Source organism: Aspergillus luchuensis, chromosome 5 (assembly GCF_016861625.1).
Source record: "Aspergillus luchuensis IFO 4308 DNA, chromosome 5, nearly complete sequence".
NCBI lineage: Eukaryota > Fungi > Ascomycota > Eurotiomycetes > Eurotiales > Aspergillaceae > Aspergillus > Aspergillus luchuensis.
The window spans coordinates 1,233,231-1,252,203 of record NC_054853.1 but is presented as its reverse complement, the minus strand read 5'-3'; the positions used below and the strand labels follow the sequence as shown (position 1 = coordinate 1,252,203).

At 51.5% G+C, this 18,973-nt stretch overlaps 8 protein-coding genes across 8 annotated transcripts; 6 read left to right on the top strand and 2 right to left on the bottom strand.

The window, feature by feature from the left end:
- Positions 1-2,999: 2,999 nt before the first annotated feature.
- Positions 3,000-3,707, top strand: AKAW2_50445A (uncharacterized protein; the record flags this gene model as incomplete). The annotated part of the gene is made up of 2 exons (XM_041690264.1): positions 3,000-3,128; positions 3,198-3,707. The coding sequence occupies 2 exons, from the start codon at positions 3,000-3,002 to the stop codon at positions 3,705-3,707; spliced, it is 639 nt and encodes a 212-aa protein (XP_041543866.1).
- A 2,851-nt stretch (positions 3,708-6,558) lies between these two features.
- Positions 6,559-8,382, top strand: AKAW2_50444A (chromo domain-containing protein; the record flags this gene model as incomplete). Its single annotated transcript, XM_041690263.1, has 1 exon — positions 6,559-8,382. One exon carries the CDS (start codon positions 6,559-6,561, stop codon positions 8,380-8,382), a length of 1,824 nt encoding a protein of 607 aa, XP_041543865.1.
- Positions 8,383-8,647: 265 nt separating this feature from the next.
- On the top strand, positions 8,648-10,122 carry AKAW2_50443A (uncharacterized protein; the record flags this gene model as incomplete). Its single annotated transcript, XM_041690262.1, has 2 exons — positions 8,648-9,290; positions 9,362-10,122. The coding sequence occupies 2 exons, from the start codon at positions 8,648-8,650 to the stop codon at positions 10,120-10,122; spliced, it is 1,404 nt and encodes a 467-aa protein (XP_041543864.1).
- A 444-nt stretch (positions 10,123-10,566) lies between these two features.
- Positions 10,567-11,144, bottom strand: AKAW2_50442S (uncharacterized protein; the record flags this gene model as incomplete). The annotated part of the gene is made up of 2 exons (XM_041690261.1): positions 10,567-10,870; positions 10,996-11,144. 2 exons carry the CDS (start codon positions 11,142-11,144, stop codon positions 10,567-10,569), a joined length of 453 nt encoding a protein of 150 aa, XP_041543863.1.
- A 734-nt stretch (positions 11,145-11,878) lies between these two features.
- On the top strand, positions 11,879-13,247 carry AKAW2_50441A (uncharacterized protein; the record flags this gene model as incomplete). Its single annotated transcript, XM_041690260.1, has 3 exons — positions 11,879-12,293; positions 12,371-12,705; positions 12,765-13,247. The coding sequence occupies 3 exons, from the start codon at positions 11,879-11,881 to the stop codon at positions 13,245-13,247; spliced, it is 1,233 nt and encodes a 410-aa protein (XP_041543862.1).
- Positions 13,248-13,259: 12 nt separating this feature from the next.
- On the top strand, positions 13,260-14,246 carry AKAW2_50440A (uncharacterized protein; the record flags this gene model as incomplete). The annotated part of the gene is made up of 1 exon (XM_041690259.1): positions 13,260-14,246. The coding sequence occupies one exon, from the start codon at positions 13,260-13,262 to the stop codon at positions 14,244-14,246; it is 987 nt and encodes a 328-aa protein (XP_041543861.1).
- Positions 14,247-15,145: 899 nt separating this feature from the next.
- AKAW2_50439S (uncharacterized protein) lies at positions 15,146-16,297 on the bottom strand (the record flags this gene model as incomplete). The annotated part of the gene is made up of 4 exons (XM_041690258.1): positions 15,146-15,322; positions 15,377-15,573; positions 15,627-15,726; positions 15,782-16,297. 4 exons carry the CDS (start codon positions 16,295-16,297, stop codon positions 15,146-15,148), a joined length of 990 nt encoding a protein of 329 aa, XP_041543860.1.
- Positions 16,298-17,304: 1,007 nt separating this feature from the next.
- On the top strand, positions 17,305-18,328 carry AKAW2_50438A (uncharacterized protein; the record flags this gene model as incomplete). Its single annotated transcript, XM_041690256.1, has 4 exons — positions 17,305-17,784; positions 17,842-17,941; positions 17,999-18,183; positions 18,233-18,328. The coding sequence occupies 4 exons, from the start codon at positions 17,305-17,307 to the stop codon at positions 18,326-18,328; spliced, it is 861 nt and encodes a 286-aa protein (XP_041543859.1).
- Positions 18,329-18,973: the final 645 nt, after the last annotated feature.

The window sequence follows — 18,973 nt, the reverse complement described above, 5'->3', positions numbered from 1 at the left end:
TTGTGTAGGACGAGGATATACTACAGATGGGATCTATTTCGAGTGAATACTATATACATTGTACCACTAAAATGAAGCTAACTACTGTACATGACTAGCAGCGGGCATTGACGGATACGGACCTTCGTTCCATACGGGCCTCCATTCTGCCCGTGATGCACGATGTGGCACCGATGCTGGTAAGAACCGACGGCATGGCGCGAGCAGATATTGGCTTCCTTGCGTCATGAGTGGATATACTCTGGCAAGCACTAGTCCCCAGCACCGCGTAGAGGTGGCTGCTCATAGCTGGGGTGTCTCAGAACGGGGTCTAAGAACAAACGAACCTGTTCATCTGGGAACGGTCCAGGGCACAGGTGATGCAACATGGGGCCGATGGCCATGAAGGGGCTATCTCCGGAGAGAATGATACTGCACAGGCCCACCACTCCTGTCAGGGGCTATCTCCGGAGGAGAATGATACTCAACAGGCCCACCACTCCTGTCAGGGGCTATCTCCGGAGGAGAATGATACTCAACAGGCCCACCACTCCTGTCAGGGGCTATCTCCGGAGGAGAATGATACTCAACAGGCCCACCACTCCTGTCAGGGGATATCTCCGAGGAGATCGTACGACACAGGCCCGCCATTCCTGTGAAGGTGCACACTGTTGCGCTGGCGCATTCCAGTGAGTGAGGACAAGAAGCCTGGTCCTGGAGTGAACAGGACTGGGAGACGCCGGCCTTATATCTCCAAGCGCTCCGGTCGCCCGGCAAGACCAACGGTGCAGCACTAGCATCCAGCCTCGCCAGATTCAAGTCAACGACCACCATGTGGTGCAGAGGAAATTCAAGAGTCGCCAAAGTGCCGGGTACAGTATGGTATCCGGTCATCTCTGTGTGCTCCCTCGTACCAAATGTCCAGGGGCACATGGTGACCATATACGAAGAGCAAAACCCGACTCTACGTCCCGAAATGACCATGCCCTCGCAGGGTTTCGGCCTCAAGACGTCAGGTCCTCAATCAGAGACGGGGCCGACTAGGGGAATGAAATGATCGGCGTGGCCATGGCAGGGTGAAGATGTGCGCGACTGGTGGGACTGCGCCGCCGGTCAATACTGTAGGCGTCTCAAGTACACCGAAATACTTGGAAAACGGGTTGCATGTCTGCGCAAGTGGGCTTTGCCACTTGGAAACAGTCGGGCAACCATGGTCCAACAGAGTAATATGATTGTCTGTTCCTTCTTTCGTCAGACATTCCAGTCTCTACAGCACCTCTGCCTGTACCCAACCGCTATTTGTTGCTCATGACGTCATATCCTGTATCGTGTGCAAGAATGTCAAATGTTTCAAAAACCCTTGGGGAGCTTCTGATCTTCTAGACTGTTTGTAACAAAGAATTGAAACTCAATGAAACAGATTCAGATCACCCAGCACCACTTGACCTTGAATTTCGTTACTCTGCATCAGGCCTTTTGATTGGGCCCTCGCTTTGCCCTCAGACTAAAGAAGAGAGCGACCCTCAACGAGAATGCAAATTCATCTCCGCCCTTTAGTGTGGACGAATGAGATGGCATTGTGTCGGGTGGGTGATTTCCCTGGCTCACTGACCCGGGTCTAATGAGTAGAAATTCCTCAGCAACGGTGACAGGCACGCTCAAATAAGGTTTGTTGGGGCTTTCTTAGTTCCAGCTCTACCACTGAGGTTTTCTTGCTCGCTATTCAGGGGCATAAGCCCCGTAGTGGGTTTTTCTTGTTTGATTCTCGCATATTCCCCGTTCTGAGACGTTGACACAGGTCTTGTATGATTGCGCTGTTTGTGGTGCTGGAAACACTGCCCTTGGCATGGGGGTAAAGAATGAACATGATCTTCCAGATTACTCTACGGATGGATAAGGCCAAAATAAAAGGGTCAATGTTCCGTCTTAAAGTGGGAAACCGCGGAACGTGCCCATGCAAGCTGGTCGACCAGAACCAGCAGCCATGGTAAACAGAGGCTAACGGTGGGCAACATACTGGCTGGTGCCGTGTACTCAAGATGGAATAACTCAGTCATTCAGAACCTGTCCGTTGGAGAAGAAAGAAAGTTGTCGCTGTGTTTTTTCTTGGTGGATTCTGCCATCTAGAGGGCCAGGCGGTTGTACTCGCAGCAATGGAATTGCCCGACTCTGCACTCTCTGGGTTTCATCACATACTATTATGAGTAGTCCTGCTGCTTTCAGCTATGATAGTCTGTGTTGTTACAGCATTTAAGCTTATCAGTTGAGACCACAATAGCGGCAATGTTGGATATAATTGTGTGGTTTCTTCTATTTTTTGACGTACGTGACCTCGGTGGCCGATACTTATCGATTAGACAAGTGAAAAAGTCCATTTCTTTGAGACTGTATGAGATGATCCATTTCTACCCGGTTACTAAGGTAAGCATCAAGGCCCGGTCATGGCCACAGGGCTGGCGAGCTGTGACTTCTGGTGCGTGAAATCTTGCGAACCAGCCAGCTTTAGCCCTCAAGATTCGGAAATACCCTCGCGCTGACCAATTTTGAACCATGCAGAGACATCAATAACGCATGGCATGGTTGGTACAAGGATCTTGGGGAACGCGCAAAATCCAATCTTGTTAGCATTCTCCATAAGACATCTGCGGCCAGGTCAATGACCAAGCCTTTTGTGGTCGTTATGTCCACCAGCCGTGGAGCCAACTGCCCGCTTCTGACTTGACCGTCGCTGTGCTGTCGGGTTGTGGGTAAAACCATCATCACCAGAACACGGCAAACCAGAAACTTGTCTCACGATTGAAATCCCCAAAGAGGGTTTCTAGAGGATAGTGAGTAAATCGCACCTCGAGACCAAGGCCAGGCCAGGCAAGCTTTCCAGATGCGATTACTCGAACGTGAGACGGATTTAAGGAATCCGACACCATAGTACTCGCCGTATAAAAGGAGCCACCGCTACGAGTTCGGGGAACAGAAGCATCCACGGCCACTCTTCCATTCCGGCAAATGCATAACCAAACGACATGAGTGACTTCAATGATCGGGGACGGCCGGTCAAGCGCAAGCGCGAGGACTGGGCAGGACCAGGCCCAGGACACCGTGACAACGACAAGACGTCCAAGGCTGTTGAACCATCCCAGCAGCCGTCGAAGGTACTTTCCTTCTTGTTGCACCAAGCATTTACAGTATTCCAGATTCCGGCATGAGCTGACATTTCCTAGGCCAAGGCACCGCCACTTTTCACGGAAGCGCTGTCGAAAGATGAGAAGGTTGCTTCCACTGGCCTGGCCGCCGAGACATTCCGGCCCCTGATTCGCGAGTTGCAGCAGCGACTGGATGATCATAACCCAGTCCTTGCAGAGCAAGACGCGCGACTGGTGGCTGACTACCGGCGCCTCTGTGAATCGTACGTCGCGCAGCATGCCAAGTGCTCGCGCCTTGAGAAGGAAAACGGTCAGTTGCAGGCCGCCCACGCCCGCCTCGTCGACGAAAACACCCAGTTGAACCGTCGCTGCCGGGATGAGGAAGCCCGCTTGTGCCACTTTCGGGACGCGATCCAAAAATTGAGGGACGGTGTGATTGACGTGGTTGAAACGTATGAGAATTTCAAGATGACGGAAGCATCCGCAGCGAGCGGTGCGGACGGACCGACGCAGGAGCAGGAGAAAGTGGCGGTCATTGTACCCGTGGTGCATGTCCAGGAGGACCAAGGTACCAGCGCTTCTCATTAGAGGTGGTGGTTAGGTATGCGGTGGACGAGGATGGCGAATGATATGCATCAATGCAAAGTGATACTGAATCGAAAAGGCTTTGTACATAGCACCCATGAACGACGTGCACAAAAACGCCAGGGCTGGAATCGAGGATTGTAGACCCTCTATGTTCTTTCACATTTCGTGATGTTGTCCACATCGACATGAATGACACAGCCTGACGGCAGTGACATTACATAGTCATTGTCACTCAGCGATAACTCTGATAGATCCTTCTGGGTGACCCAGTGTCTAATGACCGTTGTCGCACTGTTCAGTAGGCCTGGGCGATTAAGCTGGGCGAGGCATCGTAGTAATCCAGGAATCAGCTGTCTCAGGAGGCCTGCTGCGACCGTAGTCTGGCCATAATATGGATGACGTCGTACTACCGAGCGCATAAATTCTATACCGTTGATTGATCCATCTGACGCTTTCAGTGCCTCACTGACGCAACGGCGCAAGATTTTCAATTGATGCCGGGCCAATACGGCACCTTTGCGGTGCACATTGCGCCGAAAGCGTCGGTATCTGGACGTGTCCGCCGGATACAACGAAAGTAGCCGGAGCATCTCCATGTGGAAATGGTCTGGTTCAGGAGGTAGGCCGCCGCTTTCTAAGACACTCTTGCGGCCACCAACATTGGACTGACCACTGTATATCGATCTCTTTAAGTATCGGCAGTGATACGGCTATAGTCGCCTCGCATGGCACTGCCGGGATCGTGCTTTGTATAGGAGGAACGTCGTTGTCTTCTGAGTTCTGCGATGGAAGACCACGGTGGCCAAAGTTGGGGTCACCCTCGTTCGCACTGTTGACTAGAAGAGTCCTGTTCGCTGTGCGTTCTTCCCTCCAAGTAGCCATGCTATTAATGCTCCTGGTTTCTGACTGGAATTGCTTTTGTAGGGCGGTGTGGTACTGGGCTAAGGGCTGCTGTGTATATCTACACTCTCAAGCAGCGGCGTGGTCTTTATATAACCACGACTGGAGTACCACGGCTGATAGTCTCGTTGAAGGCCATGCCCAGGAAACAAAATATGCGGGTCAGTCCACAAGTACAGGGAGCTCTTTACTGGATTGTTATGGCACCTTTCTGCGGACGGTTATCTAACTAACAAGCGGCAGACAACAAGGGGCGGAAACCTGCAAGAACGAAATGTGCCCCCGCACCACGTGCTTGGTAGTTGCTAAGCTAATGATAGATAGCTGGTATAATCTTAGAATTTAGGATACAAAGATCTCTATATGTATTAGATTTAATAAAGTCTTTAAAAGTATTCGTTGACACGGTTAGCGGGGCGCCGGAAACGGCTCCCATTGCACCGCCCGCCTGCCGCCCGCCACCGCCTGCCACCCCGGGGCCGGTCCCTACCCGATCGAGAAAGATGCCTGCCCGGTTGGGTATAGTGCCTTGCCGCGCTGCCGCCCGCCGCTTTAACTGACGACAACCCGTGCGTGACGGTCTATATAAGACCCAGGTGCGTCCGTCGACCGACAACGCACTTCCTCTTCCCTTCTTTCCCCCTCCCCCTCCGTCGTCGTCGCCGCCCCCTGTCACCCGTCGCCTCCTCGCCCATCCCGTTCGCCCGACGCACAGCCCCCTTCGGTCGTGCCGTGCGATCCGGCGCTGTTTCTGGCAATGCCTCCACCGTGCGAATTTGCAGCCGACATGGCTTTGTGTGAGCCTTGGCCGGGATCGCGATCAATCCCCCCTCCAACGTCGTTATGATCCGTTCGTTACCTTCCCACCTACATGGGACGCTCACCGGTCGACTTACTATCTTCGTCGCTGAGGCCAGTATTATCGAATCGCCATCCAAGACCGCTCTGGTTCTCTCAGTATGGCCGTCTCAATGTCCTCCCAATCCTCTGTTTTCCTTTCATCTCGCTACCCCGGCTCAGCTCGGGTGTCCGTGTTCAAGGAAACGACCCACTTGGCGTGCTGCGCAGCCATCATGCGATGTGCCTGAAATTTGCGTCGAATCTCCACTGGCCGTGGGCTCGACCGCCCTTCGCCGATGTGACCTTGTGACAGTACGACACTACCTGCCTCAGCTGGCGCGGGCGACCAATAGCGAAAATCCCGCATTACTTCGCCCGGACTTGCTTCAGGATGCGAAGCACAGTCCGGCCAGATAGCGTGCTTGGAAGACGCATGGATCGACCAAGGCTGGGAACGAACAACTGCGAAGCTCAGGACACTACGACTCTACCCTATCGCAACTGGCATGGGCGACCAATGGCGAAAATCACGCATTCCCATCCTCACCCTGCCTCGTCTCGAGATGTGAGGCACTGCCCGATCAGGTAGCGTGCTTCGAAAATGCGTGGATTGGCCTAGACCAGGAATGAACAACCGTGAAGGATCGCCATTGGCCTTAATACGCTGAATGAGGCAGCTGACCTTGGAGGAGAAAGTGGAGGTAGTCGCCCGGCCCGGGGGGGGGGGGGGTGAACGATGCCGTCTTGGACGAAAGCTGACATGCAATCGCGCAACCGGGACGGGATGAAATCAAACGCACGTAGTAGAGTCTTCATCGAATGTGCTGTCCTTGCGTGGCATGGGCACGGCCCTCAACCGGGGAGCAAGAAATTCAGCGCGGCGGGTTTGGTGTCTTACCAAACTTCAAGGACTAGCGTTGTCTAGAGCTTCCGTTGCCTATAAAAGGGCTGACGAATTCCCAAGGAATGTAGCTCAAAAGATCACTCACTTCCCAGCCGAGTTCAGCCCAAAACCTGTCCCTATTCACTCACCACTACGCGTTCCTATCCCCCGTTCCTCTGTTCCCTCCATTTTTCTGAACCCCACCATTCACTGCCCTAGGTCAGCATAATGTTCAGCTTCCATGTTGATAGCTTCAGACCTTGGAAAGGCCCCGCCCCCACCAATACAAGCACATCCACCTCCCAGAGCCCCAAAAGATCCCCTGTCCCTGCTGCTGTCAATACTATTCCTGCAACCGATCCAAGGCCCTTCAGTCACTGCCGCGAGAAAGGCTTGCCAACTCCCCCAAATCAACCAAGCAAACATCCACTTCCCGCTCGTCCACCAGCTGAAGTGTGTGCTCATGCCAACATGCGCTCTAGCACCATACCTTATTCTCATTTTCAACGTCTCTCAAGTCCTCAACCTGCTTTCAAGGTTGAGGATACGGTTCAGCCTACCTCCACAGAGCTTCACGTCTCATCTCCGACATCTCTCCATCCCTCGGCTGCTACAGATTGCTCGAAAGGGGATAGCGAATCCCAGCCCGAAATTCGAGCAGACATACTCCGAGATGGCATCCTCGCAGGTGATACGCACAATGGCTGCATGGGTGTTTACGATGAGGGCTCTAAAACCCTCGACGCACCGAACACTTTGCCGGTTGACTTTGAAGAAACCATGTTCGATGAAGATTTCATGGAGACCGGTCAGCCACGTCAGACTACCAACGGTACTTATCTGTTCACTATGGATGAGTTACAAGCCGATTCGCCTTATGTCGACGTTTCGCTGGATTCACCACCCCTACGTGATCATAAACAGGATTTCGGCGAATCGCCTCTTAACGGTTATGACACGAACTGTCTGGCTGGATCTTTTCGGAATCAAAGCACACATCAGAATCCCACTCCACATGACTATGAGATTATCGCGAGACAAAACGGCAGCGAGGAAGCCGGCGGTTGTAGCGAGAAATCGACAACCTGCAAGCGAATTTCTGTTGAAGTTGAGTCGGAAAGGCTACCGCCCAAACGTCTCAAAACGGACCAATGCTCAAGATCTCCCAGTCCTGGCACCGTGGATAGTCCCCTTGAAGACTTTTCAACCCATTTCGATGCCACAAACATGATTCCCATCAACTCAGCGATCATCTCGCCCGATGAATATCATCAAGGAGCTAATAATACATCTCAAGTCATCCAGCTTGCTAATACCGGCACAAGCGATCAAGGGGCATTCCGTATCCGTCGCAGTTGTCCACTCAACCTACGATCTGCACAAACCCATTCCGTGAGTGCCGATGAAAACGGTGTCAAGCAGAAACTCAGACGGAGTGTTCGCCAAAAACCTCAAGTCGCGGTGGAATCGGATGGTCCAGATAGTATCCCAACAAAACCTACTCTGTCAAACTCCGACAAGCCACCGGCCCAGCGGATTAAACCAAGAAAGTCAAGATGGCGACCTGCCAAGAAGACATCAATCGCGAAGGCTACACCACGCGATAATGAATACAAATTCACGTCCCTCCGGTCGCTCTTCCTGTCGACGCCGTTCGACATGCGTTTGCAATTTATCTCGTGGCTGTTCGAGGCTGTGCTACCTCGCTGCATGCACGATTCCAAGGCTGTCACCAACAGTCCATCTCAGGTGTGCAATGCGGGTGGTGAAGAGGAATGGGAGGTTGAGGAGGTAGTAGCCTCGCGAGTTTTTCGCGGGAGGCTCCAGTACCAAGTACGGTGGAAAGTATGTGAACCTGACGAGACTTGGTATCCAGCACATGGTCTCAAAGGTGCTCCATACAAGGTGCGAGACTTTCACGCCACATGTCCGCATCAACCTGGGCCCCCAGTGCATTTAGATCTGTTAATTAGAAATATCGAAATCACTTCACAACCCAACTTCGTTTTCTCACATCCCATAGGAGTCCGATCAAATGTCGTGCCATACTAAAATGCGCTTCATTCTAAGCTTTACTGTTTCCAGTGTTCAGTCCAGATTAGGAATCGTCTTTAGATTATCAAAATATGAAGCGATGGATGCTTATCGATTCGTCAAGCCCGGTCGGCTCTGGCTTCTAGCGTGGAGATGACTAATCAAGGGAGCTAAATAAACTACAGTGACGTGGTCATGCTCCAACATGGAACTTTGCCGTAGCCTGCGTTCATGTTCTCAGAGCGCTTCCAGCAATACCTTTGAGCGATCAACCCGACATACCATGACTCGCCGCCCTAGAACATTCACGAACCGTGGATCATTTTGTATGCCACTGCCCTCACGTCGACCTTCAATTGCAATATTCCAATCCTTGTTCCGCTCTCGACAGCTCAAACCAGGATATTTCGCACGGCTGTACTCCACAATGACCGAGGACCATCGCATCGAGTACAACTGGGTCAAGGGTGTAGAGACACTCGAAAAATATCAGCGTGGGGGTTATCATCCCATCATGATTGGAGACGTGCTAAATGACAGATACCACATTGTTGACAAACTTGGCTTTGGGGGCTACTCGACGGTTTGGCTTGCCCTAGATGCAAATCTGAAGCAATATGTTGCAGTCAAAGTCAATATAGCAGACTCGCTTCCGCGTGAGACGAAAGTCCTTAGGGCCCTGTCTTCTCCTTTTCTGTCATCCTCGCCCGTGTGCCCCGGACATGATTTAGTACCTCTTCTCCTAGATGAATTCAAAGTGCAAGGTCCTAATGGAAACCATACGTGCTACACGGTGACCCCTGCACAATGCAATCTCAGAGAGATCTCCTTTAGCCGTCTTTTCTCCCTCAGAGTTGCCCGGGCACTATCATATGGGCTTACACAGGCCGTTGCTTATACACATTCTCAAAACTATGTCCACGGAGGTTTGTCATGCGAGCACGACTCTACCCGGGTTTTATACCAGTAAGCTGACATTCAAAAATGGTTTATTTAGATATTCATCTAGGAAACGTTTTGGTCAAACTCCCGTCGAGCTTTGATGACTTATCCATAAAGCAATTATATGAAAAGTATGGTGAGCCCGAGACAGTCCCTGTCACACGATGTGACGGGGAACCATTACCCTCTAATGCCCCAGCCAAGGCGGTTGTGCCGCTGTTCCTAGGGAAATATGCAGAGGAGTTCTCATTATCCGACGCGCGTCCGCTTCTGAGTGACTTCGGTGAAGCGTTTTCACCCGCTTCGGAAGTCCGTCTTGGGAAAGACTGCCATACGCCACCCGCATTTCGAGCTCCAGAAGCCAAATTCGAATCGCACGCTCCCCTAGCATATCCCTCTGACATCTGGAGCCTGGCTACGGCAATCTGGGAGATCGTCGGAATGAAAGCCATTTTTAGCACCGATTACGTGCATGAGGACGAAATAGTGTCTCAACAAATTGATGTACTTGGACGTATTCCTTTGGAGTGGTGGCGGCGGTGGGAAGGACGACCTCGGTTTTTCGATGAGCAGGGGTGCCCAACAGAATCCTACCGCGGAAACAGATGGCCTCCACTTCAGGAGTCATTTGAGGTCGGCGTGCAGAAATGGAGACGGAAAGTGGGAGACGAGTTTGACGAAAACGAGAAAGCTGCGTTCCTAGATTTGATGCGCCGAATGCTGTCATTTCGGCCGAAAGAGCGGCCGACTGCTGAAGAGGTGCTAAAATCGGAGTGGATGGTGAAATGGGCATTGCCGGATTACGAGCGGAGGTAAAGCCTCAAGAATCATGTAGCAATGGTCACATCAAAGGATTTCTGTGCAGTTCTGTACCTAAACAGGGTTTAAAGACAGCAGGTGAGAATGGCAAATTTTAGAAGTGGATTAGAATGTAGGAATAGACTGCCATGCTAAGGAGTGCATAGACAAGACAAATGCTATACATATAAAGCCATATCTCAAAAACTACATAATCACCGCATTGAATAAGGTGTTAGCATCTGGATATGGGGCAATGAGAGTAATAGTCCAAGAGCGCCAGCTTGATGTAGTCATTGAAATCCCCTCCTGTAAGACCACTATAAACTTAAAAACACTTGAACATCGGTACGGAGCCCCCGAGACACAAAATGCCACTCTCTCTGTAACATTTGGATTACAGCAGGTTCACCCTTGACATCAGAAAGCCCCGAGATTTAAACATGGGTTACTCCGTAACAGCTAACTTTGAGTTGATAGATGTGAGTAGCCGATCGGGCTGTCTTCATATTCTTCAAGGAATTCCTCGGGTGGCCAAACAACTTTATCAGACCGCGGCCCACCACGACGAGTGCTGTCCGCCTTCTCTGAAGTATGAGTAGCTTCCTTAAGAGCAAAGTCCTCTTTACCATTGGTATAACCGTGTGATGCAACATGATATTCACGTAGAAGCTGATCGCTGGCCTTGAAGGCGAAGGTCCCATGCCAGCCTTGAGGATCTACGACATGCCTTCCGTTGTTGGTGGTGGTATTGTGCATGTCAGAACTTATTGACAACTCGTTAGCATAAAATTCTATCGGGGTATAGATCTGCACAAAGAATTGATAGTGTGTATGTGCATCAAAGGTGGGCGAAACATGAAAACATGCCTTCAGGTGCCTGGGACTCACCGGATCAAGATTGCCTTGGGTGCCAGCAGTTGATCCCGTGCTGTTGCATAGGCTAGGGCCACTAAACTTCTTTTGCGTTCAGCGCTGATAGTGTTTCCACCGTAGAAGAAGATCCGAACAAAATTGATGCCCTCTCTAGCACCAGCCATGGTTTTCAAAGTCAAGATGGATAGAAATGTATGGGTTGAGCGGTTTCACACTGAGAGAACTTGGGGTGTTATGAATAAATCCCAAAGGCACGTTCCGTTGGAGGAATTTTATTATCTCTTTATGTCCCTTGCTACTCAGTGAGAACTTGCAATGATGATCACGTCTCTTCTGCTAGATATTCGTAGATACCGTGCCAGTTTAAAGCACTCGCCCCCTAAAACAGCGCCGATTAGGGCCATCTGCATTCCTAGCCTAATAAGATTTGCCCGCTAGATAAGTCCTGATTGCACATTATAATCGTAGGTCGAGGGCCCGGTCAACGATATGCGTTTATCGACCCATGGCGGTAGACGCATTCTCTCGCCCGTCCCTGCCCAGTTTGCCCGCACCGTTCTCTACCCGCCACCATCCCTCAACTTCTTTCAAAAGACCTGACCACGGATGCATTCGCAGAACGATTGGGAAGAACGTAATTGACCATCACATCAATTCAATACGCTTTTAATTTTCATTCTGGCATTACCTGGGCTCTTTTTTGACGGTCACCATGTCTCAACCGGAACAACAATGTGCGGCCCGTGGACTTGTTTCTGGGCCCTGGTCTGCTGGTTCCCTCGTGGCTCAACTATAACGAGGGGAGATAAGCTATTCAGCTTTAGCGTGCGCTCAATGCGATGTTGTCCTCGATATATCAATAGCCAGGTCGCCATGATTCCCAAGATCGTCATCAAGCATGCGGCCAACACACCAAGCTCGCATCGAATCCGAGGAGAAGGCGCTGGAAGCCTACCGCCAGGAGCGCTACCAGGGTAGCGCCCGAGTCCGCCTGGACTGTCTGACGTTCGAAAATGGCTTTGGCCGCTTGATGGACGACGGCCGAAATGCCCTCCGACTGGAGCAAATCCTCGAGTTACAAGGATGTCTCCGCATCAATCGAGACTACCATGTGCCCGTCTTGGTCCGAGCCACGGACTGGGGCTCCCACATCAGGCTGTTGCCGGGCGAGGCGGAGCCGTTTCCCGAGCTGATCGTGCCCTTGAACATGTCGCTGCGCGCATTGGGCCACGAGAACGTCATCGCCGCAGCGCGAAAAAAGCTCTACGGCGAGAACCGATGGTGGGTGGTCGATGTGTATGTGGAGGATCCCAGTAAGTTGGCGCTGGAGTCTTTCCGAGTCTCAGCCTGTGTGCCCCTTCCGGTCCACCTGCTAAGTATGGCTCGTCAGATGAGCAACCCCACCGACAGTCTCTCCATTCTCAACTCGTTCGCTCGCTCCGAGAGCATTTCCCAAACCAACGCCGACCGCCGGACGGATTGATCTACGAAAGAATTCGGTTCTATCAAGTATATCTGGGCCATCCGCCGGACGAACAAGCGGAGGCACTTTGGTGGGCCGTCCTCCGACACGACCCCAAGAGTAAGAAGCATATATATCTTCGGGCCTTTCTCCAACATCCCAGTTTCCCTGCAGCATTTGATGCCCTGCTCCTTATTCCGGGGCTTTGGGCCAAAATGCAATTGGGCGTGCTGCATACTATGGTGTCACTGCGATGTGACGAGGTGAGTGGCCCAAGTGTCTACGAAATGAAAGACTCTTCTAAGGAACCCGTTATCTCTAGCCCATCCTGTCCTACCTCGAAACGATCCGCACAGTCTGGATGGACCATATTTTCGGCGGGAGCGACACCCTTCCTGTTCACGCGGACGCGGAGACCGTTCTCGCGCTGGAATCTCAAGTCCCGAAGCTCTCGGAACCGGACCGGGAATATCTGCGATCTCGGGTGATGGACGACCGGACGTTATTTCCATCGATCGATGCCTCTGACACACGGGCGGCGTTATGGGAGCGACTGAAGCAGATCGATACTCCGATCACCACCCTGGGGACGTTCTTCCAGGACCTTCGTTTCTTAGGTGTTGCCAGCAAGGTGATGAAGGCTCTTCTCCTCCCATCAGAGGACCTGGGCTCGAAGAAGACTAAGAAGATCACTATCGACTGTGTACTCGGTGCGCAGCATCGGACCGATGCCAGCGTGTCATTGAGAGAGACAAGACTGCAAGTCCGGCGGGGATTGCACGAGCTCTGGCGCTTCAGCTTCTAATACGGGCTGGACATGACCGAAGTGGCACGCCGTCAGCCGCATAAGAAGAAAAAAGCGTGTAGCTCCTATCCCGTCCCGAATTGCTCGACATCGATAGACCGAATGGCTTTGTGGCGCCACTTCTTCTGGCTGGCTGACCAACACGGATTCCAGATCCCGGCCATAGCCGCGTTTGTGCCCAGACGAGCGTCCCTGCCAAGTCCCCAAATTCCGGAGGGCCTTGGCAGCACCCAACAGGATGATGCAGTGAATCGACGTTGCGGTATCCCATATGCTGATACGGTCGATGCGGATCGCTTCGCCCTGGAAGGGGATAGACTGTGGCAGCCCTGGGAGTCCCCACAAGTTTCCGCTGTGTTCTTCCGACGGTCGCAGTTCCAGACCTTCTTTCGTTACCTTTGGGATGGGAGTAGGATCAATCAGCCTACAAACGCCGCAGACGAATTGGCAGCGAGCGAGGAAGCCGCGGCGGTAGATCAGGAGATCCCAGATTGTGTTATTGAGCATCCAATGCCCTTGCCGAGTCTCTCACAGCTGCCTGAAAGAAGCAGTTCAATGGATTGGTTCATGGAAATGTGGGATTGCGGGTTGGGAAGGCTGGCAATGCCCGCGGGCGATCTGGACGTGGTTGTCACCATCCCCAATCATGAACCAAGAAGACTTGCGCTGCCAAATGACGAATCTCTAATCAACGAGATTTTCCATGGTTTGAAAATGCGCAAGTTCAGCCTCCACAGTACAGATGAGCGCAATGTAACAGACGAGGAAAATTTCCACATCTGGCATCTGAGGAACCCAGGCCAGAATATTCTGGCCAGTTTGACCGAAGAGAATGTACAGGATTATACCACATCCGACTGGAATCGGCTTAAAAGGAGGAGGAAGGGGCTGTCTGAGGCCATGAATGACATAGCTGCATGGGTAGACGAGCAAATTTTCCGACTATCCCTTCATGCTCAAAATCGCAGTTGGAATGAACAAGAAGAGGAGGAGTATTGACGTGGTTAGGAAAAATTCAAGATGATTCTATTATATAGTATCCACAATGGGTAAACCATGGCGACAAGAAAGACATCCTGGATCGATAGTGCAGTACTAATAGAGCCACCGCATAAAGTATATTGGTAAGCTATCATAGCGCAAGGACTATTCTCGGATTGTGGTACGGGAGTATGGATCACGAGCTCTAGTAGTACAATGTACCCCCCGGCTGGTAAGCTGACATTTTCTGCAGTATACGAGTATGATGGTTGTCTTGATTGTGATCGGTCTTTCTCTCCGATCGCGAGCCTTGGCATTAATCCTGTGTCTCAAGTGTCCCAAAATCCAGGCATTGTGAAGCCCCAGACCTCAAATTCTCCCGTTATGTTACAATACTGTCACCAGACCCTTCATCCGAAGGCTTATGCAGATTTTGCCCAATAAACTTCCAACGGTCGTTCTTCCGTCGGACCCTAACCAGGAATATTGATAGAACATTACTTGCCGGACAAATTTTCCGTTTTGATGGCGTGGGAAACAACACGCAGCGTTGTAAAGGGCTGCTGATGTCAAGATGTACCTTCTCAAATCGGCACGTCCTTCTTTATAACTTGTAGCCCCTGCGTCAGAGAGGCCACATAACGTTTCAACAGGGAGGGCCTCCCAAGAGTCATTTACAGACTCTGGTTGGGCAAGGGTGCATCAACTAGACCCAGCTCTTGCCCCAGCTAATGCCGGAAGAGTGTCTCAACTGTCGGCTGAACTGGACAACAGAGAAACGCCAACGCCAACTCCACCTATAAAGGACAGATGCCATGCTCCCTCAATTGTCACCTGTTTAAAATAAAAATAAAATGTCATAAGTGTGTAGGAACCACGGCCTAGAATTCGTCACAGACCAAATATGTGTCTTCGCACTATTGACATCCACCTATGTCGTAGACCGTAGACGGCTCCACAGGCTTCCCTAGTGGCCCAGTCTTGGCAAGAGAGTCCTCGGGCGGAAATGAAATTGTGTAGAAAATGGTTTTGTTGGCCAACTCTACTAGTACCTTTAGGCCTCCCCCCCCGACCACTTGCTCAAAGAAGGTGTGCTTTCTAGTCAGTTGCCACATCGCATGACGAGGCTGGAATATGAGCCAACTTACTTGCAGTAATTTATCCAAGCATCGCGCGGAGGTGCTCTTGGCCAGCGCCGATTTAAAGCTTCGGATCTCCTGGCTCCAAGTGAAGTTGGAGCCATTTTTCTGCATGATCTTCTCGAGAATCGACCGGAGAGCATTTAATGTAGAAGTCATTGCGTCGGCACGGGAAGGGTCGACGTGGCGACTGTTCTCAATACCCGCTATACCTCACTTGTGGTCAGTGTTGTACAGTCGGCAGTTGGGACAAACGTACCGATCTTTATCTCACCCTCCTCGGTGAACAAGATGTCTCGAGGAGTCAGGCTGGCTAGCTCCCTCGACTGGCCCCGTAAGAACTGAAGGCACTTGAACACCTGGAATTCGTGAATAAAACGTCATTGCATCTAGTAGGAAGGGAACGGCACCTACGGGCCACAAGATCTGGGCCACTTCACTTTCGGTGATGCGGCAGCTCAGCGCTAAAGCTTCGTGGAGAGTGCACTCAAAGGGCTCCCACACAAGAAGGAATCGATCTGCATACTGGAAAACATCTAGCAGGCGCGGGATGCTGCAATGAGCAAGCCGATCGATCATCTGGACACACATCTCTATTGCCGATCGCTCCACGGCCTGCATCTGGATGTGGACTAAATTGGCCTTATTTTGCCGATGCCTAGCCAGCACCAAGATTCGCCCATAGTAGATGCCGGCACAAGGTTCATATATTTCGCAAGGGTTTCGTGCTAGGATTTCACGGGGAGCCGGATTGGGAACGGACGGCTGTGGCGGTAGACCAGTCAGCCCGGAAGTGGCATGACTGAGCGTCTGGTTGTTTGGGACATGATCCGAGGCAGTGCTCGTAGCTGCATGTTGCGTAGAGGCCACAGACGACCTAGTTCGTCCGAACCAAACGGTGCCACGAACGTCTCTCTTCGCGGCTGGCATGGCTGGCTCAATGGAAGCCAGAGGGACACGAGCGTCCGTCCTCGCGTCCAGGATACGTCTCGTTAGTAAACTTTACTGATGTTGTCACTGGATTCTGCATCGTCTGCAACGTCACGAAGACACGGCAATTATATGCTCTACCGGGACCTTCCGGACATCAATGCCCCCCTCACGAGACGGCATTGTTTACCAAACCCTTCATTCCGAAGGCTTATCCGCAGTTCTACCGAGCAATACTCCTGCAGTCGGAATTTGAAGTATCCAATAACTCACGGTCGCTTACCACATATTACATTAATACTTCCGTCCTGGTTTTCAAACTCGTCAAGGATAGTGAGGTTAGTGAGCGGTGGAATGAAATTTCGACGGTCGCTGCACGTACAGTCCACACTAACAGTCTTACTGGTACGACTAATTCAAGGGCCAGAGAGTTAACCCAACAAGGCAACTTGAAGAAAAATAGATGGTTTTCTACGGTTGTTCGTGGGAAGTTGCGAAGGATGGCCGGTAGCCGATGCCGACGCCAGGGAAGGTTTTATCGCATTCAAAGGGGACATGCCAGCCTTCGAAAAGTCTGGTTCTGATTTTCTCGAAGTCGAAGCTTCGCTAATCAACAGCTTGTAGGGTCAGGTGAATTTCCGGGATGGGTTACTCTGTGAAATGCCGGGCATGCCGTCCTCGAGAGGAATGTGAGAATCGTATATCCAAGATCACGAGGCTCACATTCGCGCCCGTATGATGTAGCCAGACTGACGCGGATTTCATCCGCGTCCAAACGTCGTCCTGCCGTGGGCCTTTCGATACCTGGCCAGTGCGTATCAACACTGGCTTCTAAATAATGCTTTGCTAGTTTTCGATCGGAGAATCTGAGGGTGGGCAATAGCAAGACCGATTCAATCCCCCACCCCCTCGACCCTCTGGGGTATAAAGCCAGTACCTCCGTCTTGTCATCTTGCAGTTGCAGCCGCAGCCGCTCTGTCTGTTAAAATCCAACATCTATTTTCGTCATGACAGATCTGCGCAGGAAACGCCCACGGACTCTCTGGTTGGGCAGGGATTCATCAACTCGGTCTGAAGAGTCTCGATCATCAACAGAACCGAACACTGAAGAAACGCCAAAACAAATCCCGGCCACCAACAATCGCAATGGTATCATACAATTCAACTGCTACGAAGAGAACCCGTGGAGCGTGTACGAACCACGAGCCAAAATCCGTCGCAAGCAACCAATCACCCTGGCCCAGCATCGCAAGCACAGACAGAATATTGTAAACATCCGATGCCTTCCCATTGACCGACCTCAGGACCAAAACCTGTTAGAGACGATCAGACGTCTTTCTAACCCCATATTCCCACGGCTTCTGGAATCGTATTACCACACGGGCGAGCTGCACCTGATTTGGGAACCGATGGAGATCACAGTAAACTGCATTTTAACCGCCCGGTGGCCGGTCAACGAGACCGAGCTGGCATACATTCTCCGGTCGGTGAGTTTGCTAGCGGCCATTGTGCGACGGGAAGGCAGTAGATACTAACCCAAGCAGACCCTTGACGGCATTAGATTCCTTCGGGATCAGGGAAGGGCATTGGCCATCCTAGAGGCGGAGACAATCCTCTTGGACCGAAGGGGCCATGTCCGTCTGGGTAATTACGTCTCTTTCATCGTCGCTACGAACATTGTCAACTGACTTGGCGCACTAGCTGGGGTCGAGCAGAGCTACCAGATCTCAGCATCCGATATGAATGCCGAGACGCTGAAATTGAACGCACTAGCAACAATCACGAGGGGTCTAATGGCCACTGGTGCAGGACAGGTCAGATGGAGCTCTAAGGTCCGAGCCTTCCTCGAAAATCTGACCACCAAGTCTTTGGATGAGTTGATGCAGGTAAGTGGGCAGCTAAGTGATGGAGCAACAGTTGGTAACAGAGTCCTAGGATACATTTCTCAAAGCAGCAACGGACGAAAGAGATCTGAAGCTGTGCGTCCATGTTGTGAAGAAAAAAGCTAGAAACGATCTTGTATTACTCTGACCGGTCTGGATCCAATGGCATCCACCATCATCTAGACATGTTTGTAGGTGAAGTTTTCACAGCAAATGTTGAGGAACCATTCAAGCTGACAGCGTCTTTCTTGTGGTTATGCACTTCCCTTCGTGAACAGTTGGTTGGTCACTCGTGTAAAGCCATAGCTGCTGCAAAATTATTCCTACGTTCAGAACACTACCAGACATAAATTAGGCTTGGGTTCTGCAATATTATCCCTCAGATATGTAACATCTACATAGAGGTTTGAGTGGTCGATACACGCTGTGTACTAGGGAGACATACTCTTTGGCTATCACGGCAGCAAGTGAGATGCATCGGAACACCCGTATCCAGCATCTCATGCCCCGTAACGGCCTACATCAGTTCGGTCTCAGTACCAGGTATGTCGTAGACGGCCTCAGAGATTTCCTGGTGCCCCAGCTCTGGAGAAAGTGCCCTCGCGTCGAACGATGACTCCGTGAAAAACTGTTTTATTCACCAGCTCTACCAGTAGCTTCAGGCCTCCTACCCCGGCCACTTGTTCAACAAAAAGTTGTGCTTTCCGGTCAGACGGCTGGCATAGCCGGCTCAACTGAGAGTCAGAGATACGGCGCTCGTCCCCGTGTCCAAATACTTTTCGTAGATGACCTC